The sequence below is a fragment of the Aptenodytes patagonicus genome, chromosome 1 (genome assembly GCF_965638725.1).
Source record: "Aptenodytes patagonicus chromosome 1, bAptPat1.pri.cur, whole genome shotgun sequence".
Classification (NCBI taxonomy): domain Eukaryota; kingdom Metazoa; phylum Chordata; class Aves; order Sphenisciformes; family Spheniscidae; genus Aptenodytes; species Aptenodytes patagonicus.
Genome location: NC_134949.1, coordinates 209,446,340 through 209,470,515, shown reverse-complemented (window position 1 = coordinate 209,470,515; position 24,176 = coordinate 209,446,340). Strand labels below are relative to the sequence as shown.

The 24,176-nt window shown below is 37.8% G+C and overlaps 1 protein-coding gene across 1 annotated transcript; it reads right to left on the bottom strand.

Moving 5' to 3' along the window:
- Positions 1-98: 98 nt before the first annotated feature.
- On the bottom strand, positions 99-24,157 carry NPAT (nuclear protein, coactivator of histone transcription). The gene is made up of 18 exons (XM_076328179.1): positions 24,014-24,157; positions 20,514-20,632; positions 18,816-18,876; positions 17,218-17,290; positions 16,689-16,729; positions 15,397-15,627; positions 14,812-14,896; positions 13,508-13,640; positions 12,908-12,999; positions 12,737-12,824; positions 10,879-10,975; positions 10,217-10,348; positions 7,779-9,473; positions 5,942-6,057; positions 5,742-5,850; positions 4,633-4,690; positions 2,206-3,361; positions 99-1,316 (listed from the first exon to the last, which is right to left on the bottom strand). The coding sequence occupies exons 1-18, from the start codon at positions 24,048-24,050 to the stop codon at positions 1,239-1,241; spliced, it is 4,401 nt and encodes a 1,466-aa protein (XP_076184294.1). The 5' UTR covers positions 24,051-24,157; the 3' UTR covers positions 99-1,238.
- Between the last annotated feature and the right edge of the window lie 19 nt (positions 24,158-24,176).

The window sequence follows — 24,176 nt, the reverse complement described above, 5'->3', positions numbered from 1 at the left end:
ACTCTTTGTCTTCAAAAGTGACCAATCAACATGACTTTTCTAAGCAATATTTGCAAACTGCTTAGTGGACTTACAAAATATTAAGCAAGACACACAACTTTTTATTAAAACAAAAATATTTATTCAAGCTGTAAATGCTATGCAGTATTTAGTTATTGGATGGGTTTAATATAAACATCTACTGCATAATATTGGTTCCTTAGGAATCCTTGTATACTATCTGAAACATCGCCCTGTTGCTGTACAGATCTCTTTCTTACAAGAAAACTTGCATTTTTTTAAGACCTCAACAGTTTGAGAACAAAGGAGGAAATACCAGTAGAGAAAATTCTGCGGTATTGGAGCAAGGCTTAGTGTGGCAATTTTCACCCATGCTAATTATTACTAAAACATAGGCTGAGCTTCTCCTGTGCCTGTTTTGAAGAGAGTTTGTATAACAGCTATGGCAAATTCTACGTTAAACAGAAAGATCAGATGCATGCCAGGGTATGAATACCGGGATTAACCCACAAGAAAGTTAACCACATTGTTTGAAAACAGCTTTTGCGTTCAAATGACATCGTACGCAGCAAATCCTGTAAACAGATGAAGCCTATCCCAGCTGAAGTTCTTACCTGAATGACTGGTTGGGAAAAGCTTCATTAGACGAGGAATACTTCTGGAGGTTTTGTTGGCCTTATGTTTAGTTACTGGTATTTTCGTTAACTCATTCAAAGCCTTACAACATGGGTTTGACCATTATGAGAGAAGAGAGTGTTAGTACAAGCCAGTTACACCTGAAGAGTACGTCCCTTTCAGATTCAACAAGACAACGGGAAGTGGCCAGGTTAGCTGCCCGTGTCTTAGAACGGTGAACTACAAATACCGCCTTCACATTCACCACCTTTTCACAAACTGGCTAAGCGGTTCAGATGGGTGAGTAGAGAATGCAGCAAAACACAGACAACGTGGTGTAACAGGAAACATACAACCTTTCTTACATTACATTTATACAAATTTACAATTTCGCAAATTAAATGGCTCTATAATTACGCAAGTGCTCTTCAAAAATAAACATACACCAACTCAATGATATTTACACTTAGCAACCTGCTTCAGAAACAGCATGATTTTGCTATAAAGTGAAACTTCAGTGCACTGAAAGTGCAACTCACCCTTTAGAATTAACTTCTCTTCCCATGCAAAACCTCAGCATAACACCACCTAGCCTTAGACAGCACAGTTCAACTTCTTTTTTTTCATTCATCATAATGCAAAGACAACAAGAACTTGTCCACGTCCATTCCTGCTGGAAAAGAATTTGGTAGCTTCTTTTTCTGTGAGAGAGGAAAAGAAAAGTTGTGTTAAATACTAAGAACCCGAGGATACCGAAGAGTCTGTAAGCGCTCCTTTCTTCCTCATCCTTCTGTCTACCTTGTAGACATAACTGCACAAAGCTCACCCAGAAATCAGGCACCAAAACACATACACGCTTGCATACACCCCCCAGGGGGCAAATGGCATGGTTATGGGACAGGAGTAGCTGAGCTCTCAGCTTCAGCAGTAGCCTACCCGGACTTGAGACAGGCATAGCCTCTCAGCTCTTGTCACATACGCAGTGTGAGTAAGTGAGCATTTTTCAGTTACAGTATTTCAGGAGTATGCTATAACTAAGTATGGTGAATTACGAAGTTATACTGTGTCCCCTTTTTGATTATTTACATGCATCACCTTTTCACGTCTCGCCCCTTTACTGTTTGCCATTAAAATCCCCAAGTCAAAGGCATGGTGCTGTGGGCTACAGAGACTGGGAACACACAAAACATGGATTCCTAGTCCCAGTGGTAAACAAGGATGCAAAAACAGCTTGAATTTTAGTAAGGCCTAGTTTGAGTTTGGCCTAATTCCTACACTCCACCTAGAAACTTAGTCTGAAGTTAACATTTAGAAACTCATTCATGTTTTAGGTGAAAATTTTATTTTCATAGGTATGTGCAGAGAGTCAGTAGGAGTTACTTGTGTGTATCTGAAAACTATGCTAATCTTAAGAAAACTGTTAGTTCAGAGGAGGCTCAAGAGGCAAAGGTAGTAAAACTGACAAATAGAAATAGGATGTCGGGGATGTGGACTAGCACCTCTGAACCATCCCATTATAAATAATATATATACACATTTGTCCAATACATATTTAGAATTTTAAATTAAAAAGTAAATGCCTGTACTTGCCTTTATTTTCTTCTTTTTTGATGGCGTTGGAGAGCTTTGAAGGTCTTTTCTATTTGCAGAACGTGAATTTCTCTCCCCCTCATTCAAGTCCTCTAGTTTTCTTTTCTTTACTGTGCTCCTTAAAGATCTGAACTGTTGAGTATTGTCCTTCAGGGGGGTTGCAGTGCTAGTCCTTGCAATAGCCGCCCGTGACAGTATCATCAGCGTGTGAGCAGCCATACTGACACTATTTTCGCTACCTGTTTCACTAGCCGGGCTGCAGGCAGGCAAGTCCGGCGTAGCAGGGGGTACCATTATTCTAGGGGTCGTGCTATCCTCGTTGAAGCGCCGACAGGTTGGTGTCCGTACGCTATCTGTAGTATCATCCGTATGTCTGTCCCCAACTCCAGAGGGCGTACGGGGTACTGGCAATTCTCCGTTTTCAACTGTTTTACTATTCGGGCTATGCCACTGAATGTCTTGCAGCATTTCCACACACTGTTTAGTGAACGGACTTGACAGGCAAAGGCCTTGGTTGGAAACTTTAGCTGGTTCTCGCTTTGGCTCCTTCGAAGACAAAGAAACGGACACTGAAGATTTGCCATTCCCATTCGACAGTGACCCTTGCTTTTTGTTCAGCTCTTGCACTGAAGCAACTGTCTTCTCATTCCATAAGCTAACACTTTGTTGGCCATTTGAGAGTTTGGCAGTGTCCTGGTTCTTCTGTTTTTCATCAGCATCCCTCCGTAATTCATTTTCTTTATTTGCCGTAGTCTTGTGGAAGGGATCTGATGGAAGCCCTGCAGTTGCCACCTTCCGCTCGGGCTGTGGCTCCTTTGCAGATGTGCTTCTGTTGCTACCAACTTCTGGCTTACACAGAATTCTAGGCAATGTTTTATCTTTCTCTCTCTTTGCTACCTGTGCCTTAGCAGAGGATGATGCAGAGTCGACAGCAAATAAAGTATTTTCATTTCTTTCTTTTTGGGATAAACTCTTAGTAGTCTGAATTTGGGTGTTTCCTCCTGGAGCGGGTAGGACGTTATCAAAGCAAAGCACTCTCCTGTGACTTTCACTTTGTTTTGAATTTGAGCTTGTGCTCTCTACTGGTGCAACAGGTAAGTTCTCCTCCACTTTCCTTCTTAGTTCTGCAGCAATAAGCTTGTCCGAATTTCCAGTCCTGAAAATGAGATGAAAACACTTCAGTAACATACTTGTTCTTACTAGGCGAGTTCATTTCAGCTGGCTGGAAGTCCCCACCTGCCCCTCAAAACACCTGTTTAAAGCTCTCTCCATTCTCTACATGTAAGTATTTTATCAACACACAAAGACCAAGAGTAAGGGATGACACCTGCAGAAAGCTCAGTGAAGGCCAAAAAGGATGACAACAAGGTACGAAACAGAGTCTGTACAAAGAACAATTAGAAAGACTGGGGCTCTTCAGCCTGGAAAAAGAGATGACTGAGGGGAAACGCAATAGAGCTCTGGGAAAAAAGCCAACAAAAAGGAAACTATTTGCTCTATCTTCCAGCGTGCATGTATACTGTATACCTTGGTATATGTTGTTTGTTTGGGTTTTTTTTAATAAGTTGACTTTATTGTTCCTGTTTTCCTCCACTTTTCCAACATTTTAACTGAGTTCTGAATAGGTATATTATTTTTTTAAAGTATGTTTTATTTTTACAATAAAAGAACGTTTCACCTCTAACATTTAAACTGAACTTCTTATCTTCTCCTACACTCTTTTGCTCATGCCAACATCCTTGTTTCTTAAGTCCATTAATAATAAGGAGAGTTACTACTGAAGCCTTGCTTTCTTTTCTCTCTCTTGCCCAACAGAAAACCTATTCCAATTAGCAATTAAGTTACATTCATCAATATAAAGTTAGCATGCTGTTCTCCTCGCAATCTTTCCTTTGACTTTTCACTTTAAAATGACTAAGCAGTGTTCTAATCTGCACAGCTGAAACACAGATGCAGAACCCAGTCTAACAAGCTCTACTGGATTTGGGCCAGAGAGCCATAAAGGCAGTGAGGCTATACTACAAAACCATGGGTACCACTTATCTGAAAAGAAAAAGAGGAGGGGGAAAAAAAAAAAAAAAAAAAAAAAAAGGTTTTAGTCATCAAAATCTCCCAGTAAATGTAACAGGCAATTTCTCCTAGCTTGGACTCCGCTCAAACAATTTTTATTTGACAATTGAGACAGGAGAAAATAAACATGAAGCCATACAAAATTAACACAGGAACAGTAACAGCAAAATTCTAGCACAGGCTGCACCAGCACTAGCACACATCTGTATCAATACTCCTAGCAGACAGACAGGAGGAAATAAAGGGGGTACTGCTTATGCCATCGTTAAAAAAAGCTGCTCTCCTCTCCACCAATACTGTACGAAGCAATTCATGGCAGGAAAAAGAAAGCGAGTTTGAATACCTAGCACCACTGACCTTTGTGTTCGAGAATTTGTATGGTTCAAAGGCTCAGCTACACTTGGTACCAGTTTTCCTGGAACAACAGATGAAGTATTAATAAACTACAATATTCCAAGTAAATCATCTCACAGTTAGTACAATGACATTTCACCTGACAGAGAATCAATAAAGAAAAACCTAGCAACAAAACTCTGCCATTTTTTCGTAATTTTAAAGTTTACAGATTAATAGCTTAGCAAAGGTCACCAACTAAGAATAAACAAGAAGCTTGCTGTCTACACTTAGATAATACGTAGGCCTGGCAAGACAAAGCCAACTATGCAGGACTTACAAACGCACAGCAGGGATTTCCAAGTAGAAGGGAAATAACCACAGGGAACTCTCAGTTATCCATCAGCAAACCAGAATGCAGACTAACTATACAATCCTAGCTTTTTTCTTCATTCTATTTTCAGTTTTATGTGTAAGCCTACTCTTTTTAAAAAAGGTAGATAGGCTAAAGCACAAGTTGTCCTTATAACTCAATTTATTTCCTATTTTCAATTATTTTTCTTTACCCCCTCCCAACACTGAGAAATGAATGTAACTCCAGTCTTGTTTCAATTTACTATTTAAAGAAGCAAGGTCTCAGTGAAATGAATATACAGAAGCGTATGCCTGAAATCGCAAAGAGACAACAGATAGCAGAGTGCATTTTTTTTGTATAAATACGCAACACTTCTATTAAATATTTTCCTTAATAAATGTTTAGAATTGCTGGCTCTTTAATAACTTCTTTGTTACCATGTGGCTTGGTTTCAACAACAGCAGCAAACTGTACTTACAACCAGTGAGATGAAAAATAATCAGAAATATAAAGAAAAGTAAACTTTTAAAACTGCATTAGAGCCTTGAAACATCAAATTTTGGAAATAAGCTTGATCTCAAATCTGGAATTATTTTACATGCTGGGAGTTCTTTGTAAACTGAGCAAATACAGTTACTAACTGCAGGTACAGGCCCCTAACTAACAGCAGCTACTTGGCAGAGGAGCATTGGTATTTATAAAATGTTACTGCTCAAAACTGACATGTCTTTAGAACCCCACTTTTCTTCTGCCCTTCTCAAGAATGCCAGGCAGGTACCTGTATTAGTCTTGTTTCTTGCTCCAGGAATCTTCTGTGATTTGGGAGGGATGGGAAGTTTTGGGACACTTCTGTTGCACGCTGGATTAGCCACAGGCATATGTAGAACCTTAAAAATCAAAATGTTCCATTACAATTTACGAGAAGACTCCTTATCACTTCGGCTTTAATTTTGAAAAGCTTTATTTGTGACATGCTACCTGGCGGGCAGGTGCTGAGAATGTATTTCCATTTTGTCCTACTACTGAGAGAGGTATCATTCCCACCATTCCTTGCAAAACAGGTTGCACCGGAGACGCAATTATAATGGCAGAACCTAAAAAATATCAAGTGTTAAAATTGTACAGAAACTACAAATACTTCAGTGAAAAGAGAAGCTTCAAGACGGGATTTCTTAAAATTATGCATGGTCAAACCTGTGGCAAGAAAAGCCCTGGCTTTTTAGAAAAACTTCACTGTCTTTATTATACATTACTACTAGAAAACAGGGTAAGTACCAGTGTTATTTTTAGTTTGTATCGAATTCTTTAGTTAAAGTCTGTTTTCCTTTTTAAGAAATGGTTCAAAATTAAGCTTGAAGTATGACAAACCTATGCTAAGGTTTGAACTTTGAATTAAAGTGATTTATAAAAAACAGTAAAAGTAACATCAAATAGCTCATTTTGCTGCTTAGTAAAAACAGTTATTTGCATCCTATTCTCCACAATTATCATGCTCAAAAGTCATTAGCAGAATTATTTTTTTTCTTCCAGTGCACCCATAACACCTTCCCCTTAGAAGCACAACAAGCTGGCAAAGGCTAGCTTTGTCTGTATGTAGATATCTAATGTATACTCCTGGCTCGTAGGAGGTGTTAAACGTAGTACACAAAGATTCTAGTTAATTAGGGGGTTTGAGATTAATTATTTTAAAAAAATAAAATAAAGCACACTAATTTGGAATATTTAAGCCAAAGTTTCCTATTTAACTATTTAAATCATTGTTAAAACAGTTGTTTTAAAACAGTTATTCTAACAGGTTGTAAGAGTGTCCGGCTGCCAGACATATGGGAATTACAGAATAGGGAAACTATTACAGCACATTAATTGAAAAGTGGAAGAAAAATTTCAAAAGTGAAAGAAAAATTTATTCCACGTGGTTCTTCAGTTACATAAGCACTACCAGGAAAAATATCAAATGCAGAAAAATGGGCAAACTTCTATTTCTCTCTCTATGGGGGACGGGGGTGGGGGAAGATTGTAACAGTTGCATAAAGAAATCCTAATGACAGAAAAGGCCAGCACTCCAAGATCTTGCACATACTGTTGCACTGGCCTCTGACCACAATGAAATGACTACACACAGAAATTGAAGGATAACTGCAACAAGTTTTTAGTTTTGGAAAGAAATCTAAATGTGTTGATTACAGCTGGTTTATAGTTAGGTTTAACATTTTAAAAAGCACTTAAATTTTTTATTGCTGTAGTAATAAAAATGCTTGTACTGGGAGAGATTTTATACTATGGAAAGAAATAATGTTATACTTTTATATTTGTCTGAATGTACTTCTAGTGTAGAACAGATTTTTGGAAAATGAAACAAAACAAAAGGAGGAGGTAATTCTGGAAGGACTATCTACATCTAGCCAGTTATCTAAACTAAATATGGATGCCTATAACACATAGCATTCTATTTATAACACGAATCTTAATGAAACAAAAACAAAAGAACTGCTTTATTTACCCGAAACAATGGAATCTTTCCTAGTGTAAGCCAAAATATGCTTCCTAAATTTATCACTGCTAAAGTTACGTAATTTAAGCTTCTGAAATATGAGGCTATTTTTTTTCAAAGCAGCCAGGTCAATGACTCTTCATAATTTTTATTTCATTTTTAGTAGCAACTAATATACTCAAAAAATATGTAACTCCTGGCTAATTTCAAGGGGCAGACAGAGCAGTGTTTAAAAATTGTTTACTTTTAAGGTACTTGCAAAAAAAAGAATAAAAATGCTATATAAACAACACATTTTCAGTCATTTTCTAATAATGAAATTACCTTGTGGGAAATTTGGGGAGACAGTCTGGTTTGCTGCAAACGTATTGCTGGATCTAGGAGGAGTCCGTAACTGTTGTACAGCTGGAGCTTGGGCAGCAAGTGGCATAGAATTGCTGGGCAATACAACTACATTTGATGGTGTTACAGCTGTGCCCAAGGTAGCTGGATCTGTCACACAGGTGGCTATATAAAGGTTGTTTGAATTCCCAAAAGCTGTGCTCGTTGCTGGCATCAACTGTATAAATCCCCCTTCCTTGGAAAGATTAGTTGTACCTGCAACTGAAAAAACAGTGCAGTCTTCATTCTGAGTGTTAACTGAGGTGACCACAGGATCCTTGGGTCTAAGCACAAGAAGATTCTGCTCTGCCAAAGCTGAATCCACATTTTTTTCTGTGTCTTCTGAAGACAGACATTTGGACAGGCCTGCAGTTTTGGTTGGGGATTTGGCTGGAGAAGACAATATTATAGTCGGCAGATTTTCTCCTGTGATGCTGGAAACAGCATTATTTAACTCCGTGTCTGATGAAATAAATGGGTCATCGCTGATGATGATCTTGAGGGACATTATATTAGAAGGATCAACATCCATTGGTTGACTACTAGAAGATACACCACTTATACTTTTGGCCTCGGTACCTGACTCGTCTGTTGAGGATGCAGTTTCTGGGAGAGGAGAGTGGCATATTTCAGATGTAGTAAGATTATTTTCAGTGGATACTACAGAAATTTCTGTACATGCATCATCACCAGAAGAGAAATATATATTGTCAGCATCTACTTTTGTAGAAGATGAAGGTTCTTGCATTTCCCCTTGTGTTCCCTCTGAGTTTGACAGTCCTGAAGGGAGGTTAAAATCTTTCTTATAAGGCTTATCAAGTGTATGTTGATCATTTGAATAAGGTTTGTTAGAAGTATCAACAACTTCAAGCTGCAACTCTGTTTTGTCAAGATCCGAAATCTTCACTGCAGATCTTGCAGCACAGTCTGACTGTGTACTCTGTTCCTGATTGTTAGAGCGGTGGCTAGAGTTCTCCTGTAAAATACCAGGTAAGGCAGCTGTATCATTTGTTACAGCCTGTTCTTTTCCTGCATCTGCCAACGGGCTAGAAATTGATGAATCGTTTTTTCTCAGCAGTACACTGTGGCCAGGGCTCCCATCAGAAGGGCTTTTAGTAAGTGTTTTTTCAGACAGTGATGTATCTGGTGGTAAGTGACATTTACTTCCAGAATGTGTTTTGTTTTCACTGGCTGTAGTACCTTCTGCCAATGAAATCAAAGAAATCTGCGGACTATCAGAATGAACATATTCTAAGTTAGGACTACTTTGAGCACTATGACTTAGTGGACCTTTTTCAATTTCCATAGCTCTTTCACTTTCAGATACTAATGCAGACAACTCGTTTTTATCATAAGAATCTCCACAGTGTTCATTACATTCGCTATCAGAAGTCTGTCTCTTGTTAGGTTCAGTCAAACCAGGCACAGAGTCAAAGGCGATTGCAAGCTCTCCAATATGTTCAGGGGTAATGGTTTTGAGTACTTCAGTCTGCTTTCTTGGTCTACAATTTCCATGCAGCTGCTCATTGGTTGTATTTTTCTTAGCTGTATCATCATCATTGATGCTGGTCTTCAAGGCACATGATGCTTCTCCTAACTGAAAGCCTTTACAGGATAGTGATTCTCTAGAATTATCACCTGTAAAACAGAGAATAAATAAATTCCATGATAATTAGAACAGATGGTCCTTTAACAGCATTTTAGAAGCAACTTATCAGTTCAATGGAAAACTGTTTCACATGAAACTTAGTGGGAATAATGCTACTCATCCTTACTTTCAAGCTGAGTGGAAAGTATATGAAACGTATGGTTAGATTACATAGATTAGGCAATCTGGCAAATCAGTTTGTACGTAAATAATAAGTATACACATAATAAGCAAATGGCTCAAGTCACTAAATCAGATTTCCAGAAGCACAATAAACATCTCAGGATAAAGACCTCTTAGCTCTATTTCTCATATACTTTCTCTAAATATCTGCTACTGACCCTTTTTGTGTATTAATTAACCAATACATTACAAAATACAGAGAAAAGATTGGTATGGTTAGATGTAAAATATTATATTTATGTTTGACAGTGAAAATTGCAAAGTATCTCCATTTTGAACGAGTAAAGAGTTTTGCAGATATTCTGCTTTCATTTAAGAGCTTATCAAGTACAACCTGAAGTACACTGATGGACTACCGTTAAATTTAATAGACTGAAACTTTCTAACAGACTATGTGTATCCATATGTTCATGCAATGTAAATGTCAAATGGGATATTATCACTGAAAACAGAAATATTTTGGAATGTACAAATTGTCTGAAAATACTTTCATAGTGAAAAGTGAACAGACTAGAAGAGATCTTAGAGAAAAAAACACAAAACAACCTACATCTATTAGTTTCTTCTGTTCCTAAAGAACTTTCAAGTGTTTCCAGATTATCCTCATCCACCAGGATTGCATTTTCTACTCCACTCTGACCAGAAATACCAGCAGGTAAGTTCTTGTTTACCTTGCTCTTTCCTATTTTCAAAATAAAGCATGAAGAATGATTAATATGTCATTTTACACACAAATGTGATTATTACATTTTAAATGAAGCATGGAGATTTCAAATTCAAGAAATGCCATCCTAAACTCAAAGAACTGTTTTTCTATATTCATTACAAATCCAGAAATAGCATAAGAACATCCTTATACTTTATGTGAGGATATCCCTGATCAGACAAATAGAAAAATTTTACAACAGAATAGAAAAACAAGTATCAACTATCATCCTTTAGACCAGAAGAGTCTAAAATAAAAGCAGTAAAACAATCACCGAGCCAGCACAAAACCAGGATTTCAGCCACAAGAAAATGCTGTACTTTATAGTCATATATAAATGTATATAAAAATCTAATTCTGAACTGAGGGACACAGATGCCATACAGTCCATTTCTCTTGCAAAAGAGGCCAGCTGAATTACCTTTGCTTCTTCAAGCAATACTTAGGAAAACTCATTGTTCATGACGCTTTATAGTAATGGTACAATTGAGAATAATATACCCTACCATAATCAAACAAGTCAAAGAGTGCCTGAAAAGCTGGATCTGATTCTGTCTGTTCTAGAATGTCCTGTATAGCCTCTTCTGACATATGAATTTCACCCTGAGAAAAGACAAGACATACAGAACTGTTAGACAGTTACTTTAGTAACTTAAAGAAAAACAGACAAGAATTGTTTTCTTTTCAGATTATTTTTAGTTCTATTACTTCTGCTCAGCACAGAAACATAAAGACTAATGCTGGAAACATTTCTGCCACAAATTTAATGTCTGTAAAAAATATTAGTGATTGAAGTTTAAGAAATAAAGTCCCCCAAAACCCAAACATCTTTGTCAGACATCACACCCTGCACATGCATATTGGAGTGTTCTCCACATAATGACCAGCATCGTTTAAGAAGGACTAAATCTCGGGCTACACTGGAAGCTTATGCAGATGGTATGAACACCGTGAGCCTGCACTAGCCAGCCACTGGTAAAAAGAATCCCCAAATAAACCCTAATTTCTTGGTTTTGCATATATCTAGAAGACAATGCTAAGCAAAGGGAAGTTTTATTTCATTTACCCATTGCATGTTCTATAACGTAACTTCCAACTACTCTTCTGTGGAAGGCAGTTGGAAGGCACAGCTACACAGGACACTGCTCTAAGGTTCCTGTTTCAAGCTGACTTGTTTGGTAGCAGCCCAGGAAGAAAATGAGCGGGGCACTCAGTACATATTCAAATGCAAAGTTTCTCCTGACTTCCCAGAGATCCTCTAAGCACTCTACAACCTTTGATATGGTGGTTGTAAGGGTGGATATTCCATGTGACATGCTTGATCATTTTGTCTCAGCTACTCTAACTAAACCAAGAAGCTACTTTGATTTTGTTCTGCTCAGACAAATGGAATACAGCTTTTCAGCTCTGTATTTTGACAAAAATTGACCTAAAAATCACCAAGTGACAGAAGAATAGCTTTTTAAAAACAGATGCCTCTACTTTGTAAACAGGCAACTGCCTCTACTCTCCTGCCCTTTTCATGAGGGCCGTGAAGACTGTAATTCCCTCATTAAAAGCCCTTTATAACTCTGTGATTGCCAGCTTGAGGGTTGTAGGAGAATGAAGGGAGAACACTAGAAGTTTAGTTTGTAGAAGTAGAATGTACATTTCCTCCAAAAGCAAGAAAATATTAAATTTGAAGAAAAAGCATCCTTATTTAGCCTCCAAAGACAATTTCTCTTGCTATACTAGACAATCCATATTTATCTTACAGCAAATCAGAAAATCAGATCAGACTAAACATGTTTGGAGTCCACAAGATATTTTAAATTCCTTTTTCTTTTACAAGGCTATTGATCAGATCCCCGGTCAGAAGCTGGCACCCAATTACTGGTACCAAAGATCCAGTGACAAGCAGGCAGCTGGTGACTGTGGGACAGTGTACTCAGTCTGCGGGTAACGTTAACAGCTAGCCACTGCCAGAAGCGGTCCTACTCCCTTGGCTTTTGACCCTGCTGCATGCTTATGCTGCCTTGTACAGGCACTGGGAATGAATTCAGAGTGTTAAACTGGCTCAAAATTAACCCCAGCAAAATACTAGTATCCTGTCAGTTCAGGTCCTCAAACCTGCCCACCACCATATGACAAGGTAAGAGTTAATGCCTATGCAAGGGAAGTTGTGGAACTGCCCCTGGGCAGAAGCCAGCCATTAGATAGGCTTAGCTGTATTGTAAAACAAACAAATAAATAAAAAGAAAGAAAAGAAAGAGGAGAGCAATCTCATGTATCAGACAGTAGACAGAGGTTGATCAGTTACGGGAACTAGGCTGATTCTCATGTGCCTGGTCTTCAAAAAATGTAAACAAGGCAATCCACACCTACCTGAAGTCCAAGGATTTCATCAATTGAAGTCTCCTGTTCCGTGGGACCACTGTCTGTCTGTTTAGGGGCCTGAGCGACATTGCCATCACTGGAACACATTAGTCATTAGTTCAGAACTCAAAAATAAATCAAATAAGAATACGTATGAAGTTCAGAGGTTTCTTTTATTACCTGCCCAGGATTTTGTTAATGTTCTCAGCAAGCTTCTCCTGAAGAGATTTGTTGCTCAAAATTTTTTCTCTGGCATTTTCAATAACCAGTTGCTGGAAAACACAGTTTAAAAGTGGTCAGGTTTCTATTTTTATCATCACTAGAAAAGGAGCGTGAATTTCCAACTTACTGGTAAAAAAAAAAAAAAAAAAAAAATCAATTCAACACAGAGAACTCTTTGTAACAGAGAGACAGCCTATCTGTGACTGCATGACATTGCTATGAAAATCATTGCAAAACATTCCTGTACTTCTACTCTCCTAAAGTACAGCAAGGCTTATTGTGCTCTCTGGTTTCATTCTTTAAAAAATTACTCTATTCTGACAGCTTACAGGTATCTTAGCAAAGCCAATAAATCAAGGGAAAAAAAAAAACCTCTACATAGCCATGCCATCCTCACTAGTTTAGTACACAGAAGAGCTAGTTCAAATACGAAACAATAAATTTATCTTCTAAAGTTAATTTCTGTAATACCCAAGACAAACAACATGTAAAAGACTAGTTCTCCTTAGTCTGAATTTGTTTCTTAAATGTAAATACCTTCCATAAGTATATACTTACTGGGAAGTTACCATCTATGAATTCTTCAAGTGGCTCACTTTCTTTTTCTATTATTACTTCATCAGGGTCTTGAGAACTTCTAGTTGCTGAAAGAGGTCCAGATGTTGCAATGCTTTTCCTCTTCTGAGATTCACTGAAACATTCCAGGAAATTTATGATGTACTTCGTGAGAACATAGCAAACAATAGACCTAATGGTCAGTAAATCAAGTGTTTCTCTTCCTTCTTAGCAAATGAAAGATTTTAATCAACAGAAAATTAACTACATACTGGAAATACAATAAAAGCCAATACCTGTTTCATTATGTCATATGCATATATTGTGTCTGACTTCATAGAAGTTACAAACAAATATATAGACTGTGGGTAAACAGCACAATAGCAAATTGAATTCCATGCCCACTATTCAGTATTTTTTCCCCCTCCAGTACACGTTACTTTAACTGGTGGTACAGGTTCTAATTAACTGCCACTCAAGAAAAAGATTTGGGCATCACCACTGAAAATAAAGATCTCTCAAGGAGCAGCTATTGTCAAAGCAGCAAACAAATGTTAGGTTGCATAAGAATTTAGATTATGAATAGGAAATGTAATGCTTTTATATGAAATCACTGTGTAGGGTCTTCTGAAACCGTCGATCAGCAGTGGCACTAAAATCACTTATATACAAAAAAATCATGCAGGAATAGAGAGGATTTGGAAAAGGTATAAACGAGTAAGGATCTGGAAAAATGATAAGCAAAACCACCGATTGGGATTTAGTCAAGGATAAAGACAACAAATGGAACACAAAGAGACCAGTCAACTCATTAAAAACAAAAGGACATTGGAATCAAAGAATAAAAAAAATCAAAACTAGTATAAGAACAGTTTTTCACACCACTTTTAGTGTGAATATGAAAATTTTTGCTGACAAAATTTACTGAAGCCAATAGTTTCTCTAAGTTAAAACCAGACAAAACACACGTTTATATCAATACTGAGAATTTTCATAACTGATAGGGATATTTTGGAAGGAATACTAAATCTCAGGCTCCAAGATTATTTGCCTATGACTAATACTGGAATAATGTAAAGACTGGCTATATCCAATAAAGAAGCACAAGTAGCCTCCTATCAGTCTTAGGTTAAGTTCTTTGACTTTTCTTTCCTTTGTGAAACATCACACACTGGCCACTCTCAGCGGATCTTAAATGTGAAACACTCCACCATCTAAGAAAATTTACACTAGAGGTTAGAACACCACATAATCTCTAAACGATCTTAAAAAAAACCCAAACCAAACCAAAAAAACCCCGTGTTTACCTTTTTCGTCTTCCTGGAGAAAGCAAATTTGAATGAAGCTTTCGTTCTTGTGATGCTGGAACTTGAATGTGTATGAAATCTCCTGCTTTATAAAGGAAAAAAAAAGGATCATGATGCCAATACCTTTTTCCAGTGACACTTTTAGAGCACTACAGAAATCTATACATTACTTATTATGTTCCAATCAATTCCTGGGAATTGACACAAAATAATTTGGTATTATCATGAAAATGAGAATCATTCCTTTTAAATATATCCTGAGAAAAACATCCACTTGATGTGGATCATCCCTATGTGCTAAAACAAGTGTTTTGGGTGAGGGTGAGAACACAGGATAGAATAATGACAAATTAATGCACTTCTGATCTCTGAACTCACATTAGCAAGCAAGTATGCAAGAGCCATTTCTCTTTTGCGCACTCCTTTTATTTTAATCACCTGAACCAGTTTGGAGAGCTAGGGGAACAAAGCATGAATTTTCTGAAACTTTTTTGGTGGAAGATGATTAGCCCTGATTTTAGAAAACTTCCATCTATATCCATAGATTTTTCACAGAAAAAAAGTTTAAAAAAGTGTGCAACTTACTGCTGATCTTGTTTTCTTGGGTTTGTGACTGGTGCACAAACAACGTATTCACTCTTGTCTGTGACATGCTTTGATTTATTGTTGGCCTGTGAATAACTTGAGGAGATACAACAGAAGAGGAATTCTGTGGCCCTGACTGATGAGCTACTGCCAACAATCCTGAGTTTGCAGGAGCTGATTGCTGAAGCATTCTCTGTCTTTTCATTTCTACAATTCCACTTCTTGTACGTGCTGGAGATAATAAAGACAAGATGAAAATATATGGTAAAGGAATTTAAAAAGGTTGCTGATTTTCCAAGACCTAATTAAGAATGCTCCATTGAAACTTTTTTGTACTTCAACGACTAATTCATGAAACTCAAAAAGTAAGTAGCACCCATCTTTCTCCTGTGTTACAGGTTTGAGCCAAAACAATTCAAGAAGTACAGCCAACTTACATAGACATTGTAACCATGCCTGTATCACTGCTTAAATATTTACAAGAATAAATCATACCAAAATGATATTTCATTACATAATATGCCACTCATATAATTGACCTTAACTGAAATAGCTAAACCAATGTAAGTTTGCATTTATTTATCAGACTAAATCTGACAAATTTAAACAGAACACCACCTGATCCAGTGAATCTCAGATCCAGAACAATCACTACCTATATTTCACATTCTCTTTTCTCACACAGGTTACTCAGTAAAAGTACTACAGAGAGAAAAATTTATTTTTAAGTAAAATAACTTTTCTTTTTTGAGAGTTCATTTGGCAGTTTTTGTAAAGAAAGAAACAATTCTAGATAGAACAAGGTATCTTTTCATATTTTGCTTAGATATATGTTTGTATGCATAAAAAAATAATCATTTCAAGACTGTAACACATTTTTGTATTCCCCTTGTACAGAAATGAAACTGCATCATAATTAGACTGGTTATGTTTTCAGTTCCTCTATGAACCACAAATTAAGTCAACAGCTTCAGGACTGAAGCAGCAGTTTTTAAACCTTTTAACCATGTAAACTAAAAAGTTTTCAGCAGAGAAGAAAATGCTATATATAGAATTTAAGCCCCTTGCAAAAAGCTCAGCTTTTCTTATTTTCCTTTCTTGATCATTACAGTAATCCACAGACTGCACTGAAGACAACAGACATGCTGAAAAAAACACTGCAGAAGAGATCTGACAACATTTTAAGAGTAAGGATGTGTTACTGATTGCTGCAGCATTCCCCCATTTTTTGCCAACACAGATAATTTGAACATAAAGCCTATTGATCCCATGGAATTGGCTCAGTTACTTACTCCTTTGATTAGCAGAAAATCCTGTGGAATTCTGCATGCTCCTAAAAAATAAAGCAGGTGACATAAATAAAAGGAGCACAATGGAAACACTCAGCTACACAGTGCGACGGTATCTATCATACGGTTAATGTCAGTCTGGTCCCAACCACACATCACTTCAGAAAGCTTCAATCTACTGATTGTTATTTTTATTCTTTCAAATAATGGTCACAGATCCTTCAAATGAAGCTTACTGTTATATTTTTGATCAAGTAACCACAATGGTATCGGATTCTAAATGAGTCATAGTATATTGTTTTATTACAGGAAGGTCACATACTCACACTAATACCCTCCTTATCTGCTAGTCCTGCCTTAAAATCTTGAAATGTCTACTCAGCTATCAACTCTCACATACCTCTCTCTTTTACCATCTCTCAGTGGCAATAGAGAGCAAAACCATTCTCATACAATGATAAGGGGAGTTGATCAACATAGGGTCTCGCTCTTAGAGTGAAATTTTACTTTCTTGATTTCAAAACTGTATTACCTGATCTGAGAAAGTGTATAGTCTAATTTTTTCCACAGAGACGACATCATTGCTGGAACTTCATTTGTTGTTTCTAAAATAAACCATAAAAAAAAAATTTAGGCATTTTAGATGCCTGAAACAGATACATCTTGAGAAAAAGTTAAATCACAAGCAAAATAATTATTAAGGGTTGTTTCAGCCATCATCAAACTTCAGGTGTCTAGTCGCCTTCTTAATATTCTGTTAATTAGAGAGCCCTAACTCCTAATTTAAGAACTTTGATTGATATGAACACACACTCATCATGGATACAGTTCTCAGTTTTAGAAGTCTAAATGAAACTGAGGCAAAGACATTCACGATGATAATTCTCAACGGAATCTGCACATGGTGTTGACTCCCGGGCAAACACATGCTAACATAAACTAACTCACTTCTGGAAATGGTAGCCATATTCCCAAGTCACTCGTGTGTTTTTGAAAATTGTAACCTGGCAGACAGGCCTTTAGAAGTAATGGTTTATTTTAAGATGTCACCCAAACAGGTAAAAACACTTGGTATTTTTGAAGCACAGAACATTAAAGTATAAATGGAAAGATGTAAGCAGATCAATTTATAAAGTTTTTCAAGGTGCCAAGTACAAAGTATTTTGAAGAAAGTATGTTTGTGTCTTAGTTACCATTTCTATTAAACCTAGTGTGAAAGGAAAAAAACATTCAGAAATGTTCCAAACATGATGTGTCTTAAATTGCAAGTCTTAGAACCAAGCACCACTAAAATCTAATCATACAACATGTATCGAAAAATTGTAAGACTTGGCAACATTCAGAAGCTCAATAACTGCTTTTAAAAACAGGAAACGTTCCAGCTCTGTCTCTAATATTCATACATAATATTAAGTTATTCTGAAATTATTTTAATTAGTTTTAAAAACAAGACAAGAAACATTTCACACCATAGGACTCTTCCTGGTTATTTCATAGAATCATAGAGTATCTCAAGTTGGAAGGGATCCATAAGGATCACTGAGTCCAACTCCCTGCTCCTCGCAGGACTACCTAAAACTAAACCATATGACTAACAGCATCGTCCAGATGCTCCCTGAACTCTGACAGGCTTGGTGCTGTGACCACTTCCCTGGGGAGCCTGTTCCAGTGACCGACCACCCTCTCAGTGAAGAACCTGCTCCTAATGTCCAATCTGAACTTCCCCTGATGCAGCTTCAATCCATTTCTGCATGTCCTATCGCCCGTCACCAGAGAGAGGACATCAGCATCTCCCCCTCCTATTTGTAGTATAAACAATAAACTATAATTTTACAAGCATAAATGCATACATTTTGCACACTTTATTATATCTTTGTGCTTTATTACATTAGAAGTTCTGCTCAAATTTGAAGTGAAAATATATGCTGGCAAATCCAAACTAAGATAATAAATTAATTTTGCTCACAAGATGCTGATCTAATTGGCCGTTGTCTGCATAATATGGAAACCTTCAACTTCTAGCATAGATGGGGGATTGCTCTAAGTCCATATATAGGCGGATAATACCTCTTCCTCAAGGAGGTCACAACAGATACATAAGAAAAATAAAATCTCATTCTGAAGTCTTACCTTTTGTTTTCATGGCTACGTATTCATTAAGAATAGTGGTCAAGTTTTTTCCACACAGGGACTGGAAAAAAAATACTGATCTTAGAATCTTCACTAATAACTTATACTTCATCTGCTGTATCACATTATATTTAAGCAGTTCTTTAGAAGACAACACCATGCTGACCCTCAACACAAGGAACTGCACTTTATGCTGCTGGTGCTGGGCTTTCCCAAGCTAGGTAGAGAGCAATCTATGGAACAAAATGCCATTATGAACACAAAATCTGAAGTGCTTGATCTCATTGCACAACACTGGTATAGCAGTTAGAGCTGCATGACCTCCACTCACCTTTGTTATTATGAAATAAAAACACAAAAATAAGATGATGAATGGCTGTAACAGAGTAATGAATAGTTATCATCCTGGAATGCAACACGCATTAAGATGCAAACGTGAAGAGAACTTCTGTCTAAAGTAAAATTCTTAACAGTCACACAGAATTAACTTTCATATTGTATTTACTTGTTCTGTTATTTTAAGTTAAACAAAGGGAATTAAGATTTTAAGGTTACCACTATCATTTGTTGTACCTTCCTGTCTTGTTTACTAGCGGGAACTCTACAGGGTATGACAAATACAGCCCTTTATTGCAACTATTTTGAGCTGCAGTGAGAATTTTTTCTTAGACGCTATCATATCATCACTTTTCTATGAAAAACAGGAAAAATGTTTATACTGAGAAAAGGAAGATAATTAAAAACTTTAAAAATCTGGATAATCTATTTACATTTGGTTTTTCTAATTTTTGCTGGCCATAGCTTGGTTCTCAATTCCCTACCCCCGAAGTACAGATGACTAAATGTAATACAAATCTCATTTACAAATTACTTGTAAATGAAGTAAGCTCAATGGTCTGTTTCGAATAGGTGCATCAAGACCTCGGATCTCAGAAAAGATTTCCACACATTTTGAATACTGTGGACAAAATCCCAGACCATATAATTAACTGATATATTAGAAGAATGAAATGGAAAACAGGAAGAAGATACACATATAAACATTAAAGCGTTGATACATAGCAATATCTAAACCCTGTAATTTGCATACTATATTAAAAATCCCATTTTGTGTATGTTAAAAATTCAAAGTATCTAATTACCCTGTAGCTATATGCACATATTTACATATGTAGCTACACACTGTATTTATGCACACCCAAAGTTCCACATTTCACCTGGGACGAAGCAGATGATACTGATCAAAGAGGAAGCTGAACTGAAACACAGTTTTTGTCAACAAAATTTGGTAGCCTTAGATAAAGCTGAGGCACCTTACCTAAATATTTAATATGTACTTGAAATGGAACATTACTGGCTGCCGTGTCTAGGATAGGAAAGCAATCTCCAATAAATTACAAGAGCAGCCCTGAAATCAATAAAACCCTCATGACACCCTTCCATAAATCAACCTCAAAGCTATAAAGCAGACTAAATGTAATATGCTGAAATGAATTTGCATATTTTACGCTTAAATGTTTCTTAGTAAGCTTAAAGACCAGAAACCAGATAACTGCTAATACCACAGGATGCAAAAAAAACCCAAAAACCAGAGGGGACAGATTTTAAGCAGCATTTGAGAAGTAATTGAGAAATCTCAATTTTCTCTTCCATGGATGCAAGACAATTTAACTTTCTGCTTTGCAAATACAAACTCACCAGCAAGCAGGCTGGAATAAACCCATCCTCCGTACAGTGCTCTGCATATTCTTTCAAATCTGAGCTTTCCAAAATAAATTCACGGCAGGTAGCTAGAAGTTTTTCCTGTTGTAAATACCCTGCAACAAATCAGATGGAAAATTTTGCTATTTCATTCATTACTTCTGCTCAATAGGTATCAAAGCATTAACATAACCAGATGCATGTAGTGTTGAAATAATCAGGTAAAGATTTGTATGTTAGACAAGGAAAGTGAAGTTATTTTGAAAGAATATGTATCTTGCAAAATATTTCTTTAATAGTTAAAACCAGAAAGAACACAAAATATTATTGATATTACACTGTATTTACAAACTATTCAAGACTGTAAGTGAGGCAATATGAACAATTTCTGATTGATCTTTAGTACAGGCAGTACTGTATAGACAAGAGAATAAAAATTCTTGGCTCAGGAGGCTGACAAACTAACTCTCACATGGGCTGAACAACCCAGTTTGATAATTAAATGGAATTCTATAATACTTTGTTAATAAAATGCATTGCTATGTAACAATAACTCTCCATGCATCCTCCTGTTTCAAAACAGGTAAAACCTGTGCAGCTGTTACAACAGTGTATAAAATTTATTAAAAAAATGGCACTGTACAAGAATTAATAACAGAAAAAGGTTTCTTCCCGCCACTTACTGTAATTTTCATTTCGAATAGATGTACTAGCTGCAACTTGTGCCCTGTACATACCCCAAGACTCAGTAGTTACCTTAACAGGAAATATACTGAAAAAGTTTACTTTTCCAAAGTTCCATTCCTCAGCAAATATGTTCTGCTTTAATCAACCTTTTAAACCCTGCTTTAATCTTCAAATACTCTAAACATTAGAAGATAGAAATAGACCGATCTGAATGAAGGCTTCTAGAACAAAGAACCACAAAAGAAAATGTCTCTTCTTTCTTGCTTGTAGCAGAACTGAACATGCAATGTTTTAAAGAAAGGATAAAATATGTGCCTAATTATACAATGCAGGATATATATACATCAGCACATCTATTTCAATGGACCCCCAAAATGGTCCACCCCAGGACCATTTCTATAGGAATGCCTATAGAAAAATGCAGCCTTTGAGTTTGCATGAAGACAAATATCTTCCAGCAGATCTGAGTATAAACTGGAAAAAACAGATCATATTTCAGACACACAAGCCCTTGTTCAGGTCTTCAACAAATACGCAAACTTGAAAGTTAAACACAGTTTGGGAATAACCACCGTGAGTTTAATCACGAGCTGGCCTACCCAACAGAAAACATTAGTGGTACCTGTGGAAAGGAAAGGGCTGTCTTATTTCATTTTTCAAATACATTTTGCTAGAAAACTCTCAAGCCACAAATTGCTGGAAGCTGAAAGTGTATTTTGGGGAAACACAATTATGTGCCAGTCTTATTCCTATCCACTATACCATCCACTGTTGGCCAGGACGGAAGATGGGGCATTAGGCTAGGTGGAGCTTTGATCTGTGCTGGTATGGCTGTTCTTACAATCAAACTCAACTGGACATTTACATAAAAAGTTGCAATTTTTCTTTCTTGAACCTACTACTACAGTATTGCAAGGGATGACTGAATGCTTGCATACAGGCACATTTGGTGCATACACCGATTTCCTGCAAAATAAGGCATTCCAAAGTTTAAAAATGCCTGAATTGAGATCTTCTGTGCAACTGAACTGAACTGCTTGTGCACACACTGTATAATGACATAACAGTACACAATCTTTAACGTTGCCAAAACCAAATTAAAGGCACAAAAGGTACAGTACCTTCTGAACTAGGAATGATTCAATATTTTGTTCTATCTTAAGAAATGTAAAGACACATGTCTAACTCATAGCACACATTCACTCTTACATTAATTAGAAGAATATAAATTTTCTTATGTATTTTTCTATGGGTGAGCTCATCTTATTCTTACGTATTTTTCTATGGGTGAGCTCATCTTATCAGTTTAGTTTTGTTTCTTAAACCAATATTCATCAACCTTCACAGCACCAGAAAGACTTATCTAGAGGGAAAAGAAAAGAAAAAAAAAAGAAAAAAAAAGATGGAAGAAGAGCCACACTGGGAAGCCTGTTTATCCACCCAAATTCAGAGATGCCTCATGGAAGAGGAATCCCTATTAGAAAACAGAAATAGCTACAAGGAATATCCTGTTCTACAACCTTAGGTTACTCAGAAGTTTTCTAGACATGATGCATGTACCATGCCACAATAGACACAAGATAGGATGGATCATTCTTAGTACACATGACATTACCAAGATTGTATGCTACATCTGCAAGTCTCTGGTAAGCACGCGAGATAAGCTTTCTACTCAGAAACTTGTAACTTAACCAATTTTTTATAGAAAAGTACAGTGAGAGATCTCCCTTGCATGACTTCAAATCTTCTTTTACAGTGCATGGAGTTTCTAAAAATCCTCCTTTACTTCACAATAATAAAAACATTGCATCTCTTACTAAGCCTTGTTTCTCAAGACAGTAGCAAGAAACATGTCAGGTAGTATTTAAAAATAAATTGTGCTGGAGGACACTGAAGAAAAGCCTAAATGGCTTGGGATTCAAAAAATTTGTGGATAACTGAAAACTGAATCTCACAATGCAAGCTGCCAGGAAATCTTGGCAACCTGTGCCAACAGGTGCTTACGTGTGGGACTTAGATATGTGGGTCATATTTTTGATTACCATCCATTTGTTACTATCTTTGGCAGTATCCAAATAATCCAAAGCATAAAGTCATTTAGAAAATTCACTGTCTGCTCCCGACGTCCTGAACACACTTACTCTGAGCTTTCCACAGACACTGAGCAAATCCAAACTCTCAATGCAGCCTCACAGGTGACAGAAAGGGAGGGAAGGAAAACCATCTGAACCTTAACCTAGCCTCCTCTGGTATTTTGGATCACCCTTGTATTCCTCCCGTAATCAGATACTTTATTAAACCTCATTCACCAGGCATCTGTCTGTAGGTGGACACCAGAGACCACCGCATTTTCTTGAACTCGTGAAGATCCTGAGTTCAAGACGCGGCCGGTGAGCAGCACAGCACAGCCCGGCCCGCACGGCCTGGCGGGCTCCCCTGCGCCCGCGGCGGCTCCAGAGGCCCGAAAGTCCCTCAAGATCGAGCTGCGTTTGTTTCCCGCTAGAGACCGGGCCGGAAGGGGGCGAGGGGCCAGCCCGGAGACCGCCGGGCCCGGGGCTACGCCTCGGCGGCAGAGGCAGTGACATCCCCAGCCCGGGGAGGACGAGCGCGACGCGGTCGAGGGTCAAGGGCGCAGCCGCCTCATTCTCCTGCCGCGCCGAGGGCGCTGCCGGCGGCTGACAATCCCCAGCAAAGCCCCGCTGGCGCGGCCGCCGCCTCCCCCGCCGCCCCGCGGGTCCCCGCTGCGCCTCAGGGGCGAGCGGCGACCCTGCCCCACCCTCGCTCGCTCGCTCGCTCGCTCGCTCACTCACCCAGCACCAGCCGGGCTACGTCGGACGGCAGCAGCATGGCCCGAGGCGGCAACAGTAACGGGGGGGAGGGGGAAGAGAGAGAGAGGTCAGCGGGACACAGCTCCCGGAGGCGCAGCGCGGCCGCCCCGCCACCGAGGGGAAGGCGCGGAAACTCCGCCAGCCA

Excerpts from the sequence above, each read along its gene's own strand:
- NPAT (XM_076328179.1), bottom strand. The coding sequence starts at position 24,050 with ATGCTGCTGCCGTCCGACGTAGCCCGGCTGGTGCTGG. Across the intron at positions 18,877-20,513 it reads TTATTCCAGCCTGCTTGCTG|TCCCTGTGTGGAAAAAACTT; the intron begins GTGAGTTTGTAT and ends TTTTTTTTCCAG. Across the intron at positions 9,474-10,216 it reads AACAGAAGAAACTAATAGAT|GTGATAATTCTAGAGAATCA; the intron begins GTAGGTTGTTTT and ends TCTGTTTTACAG.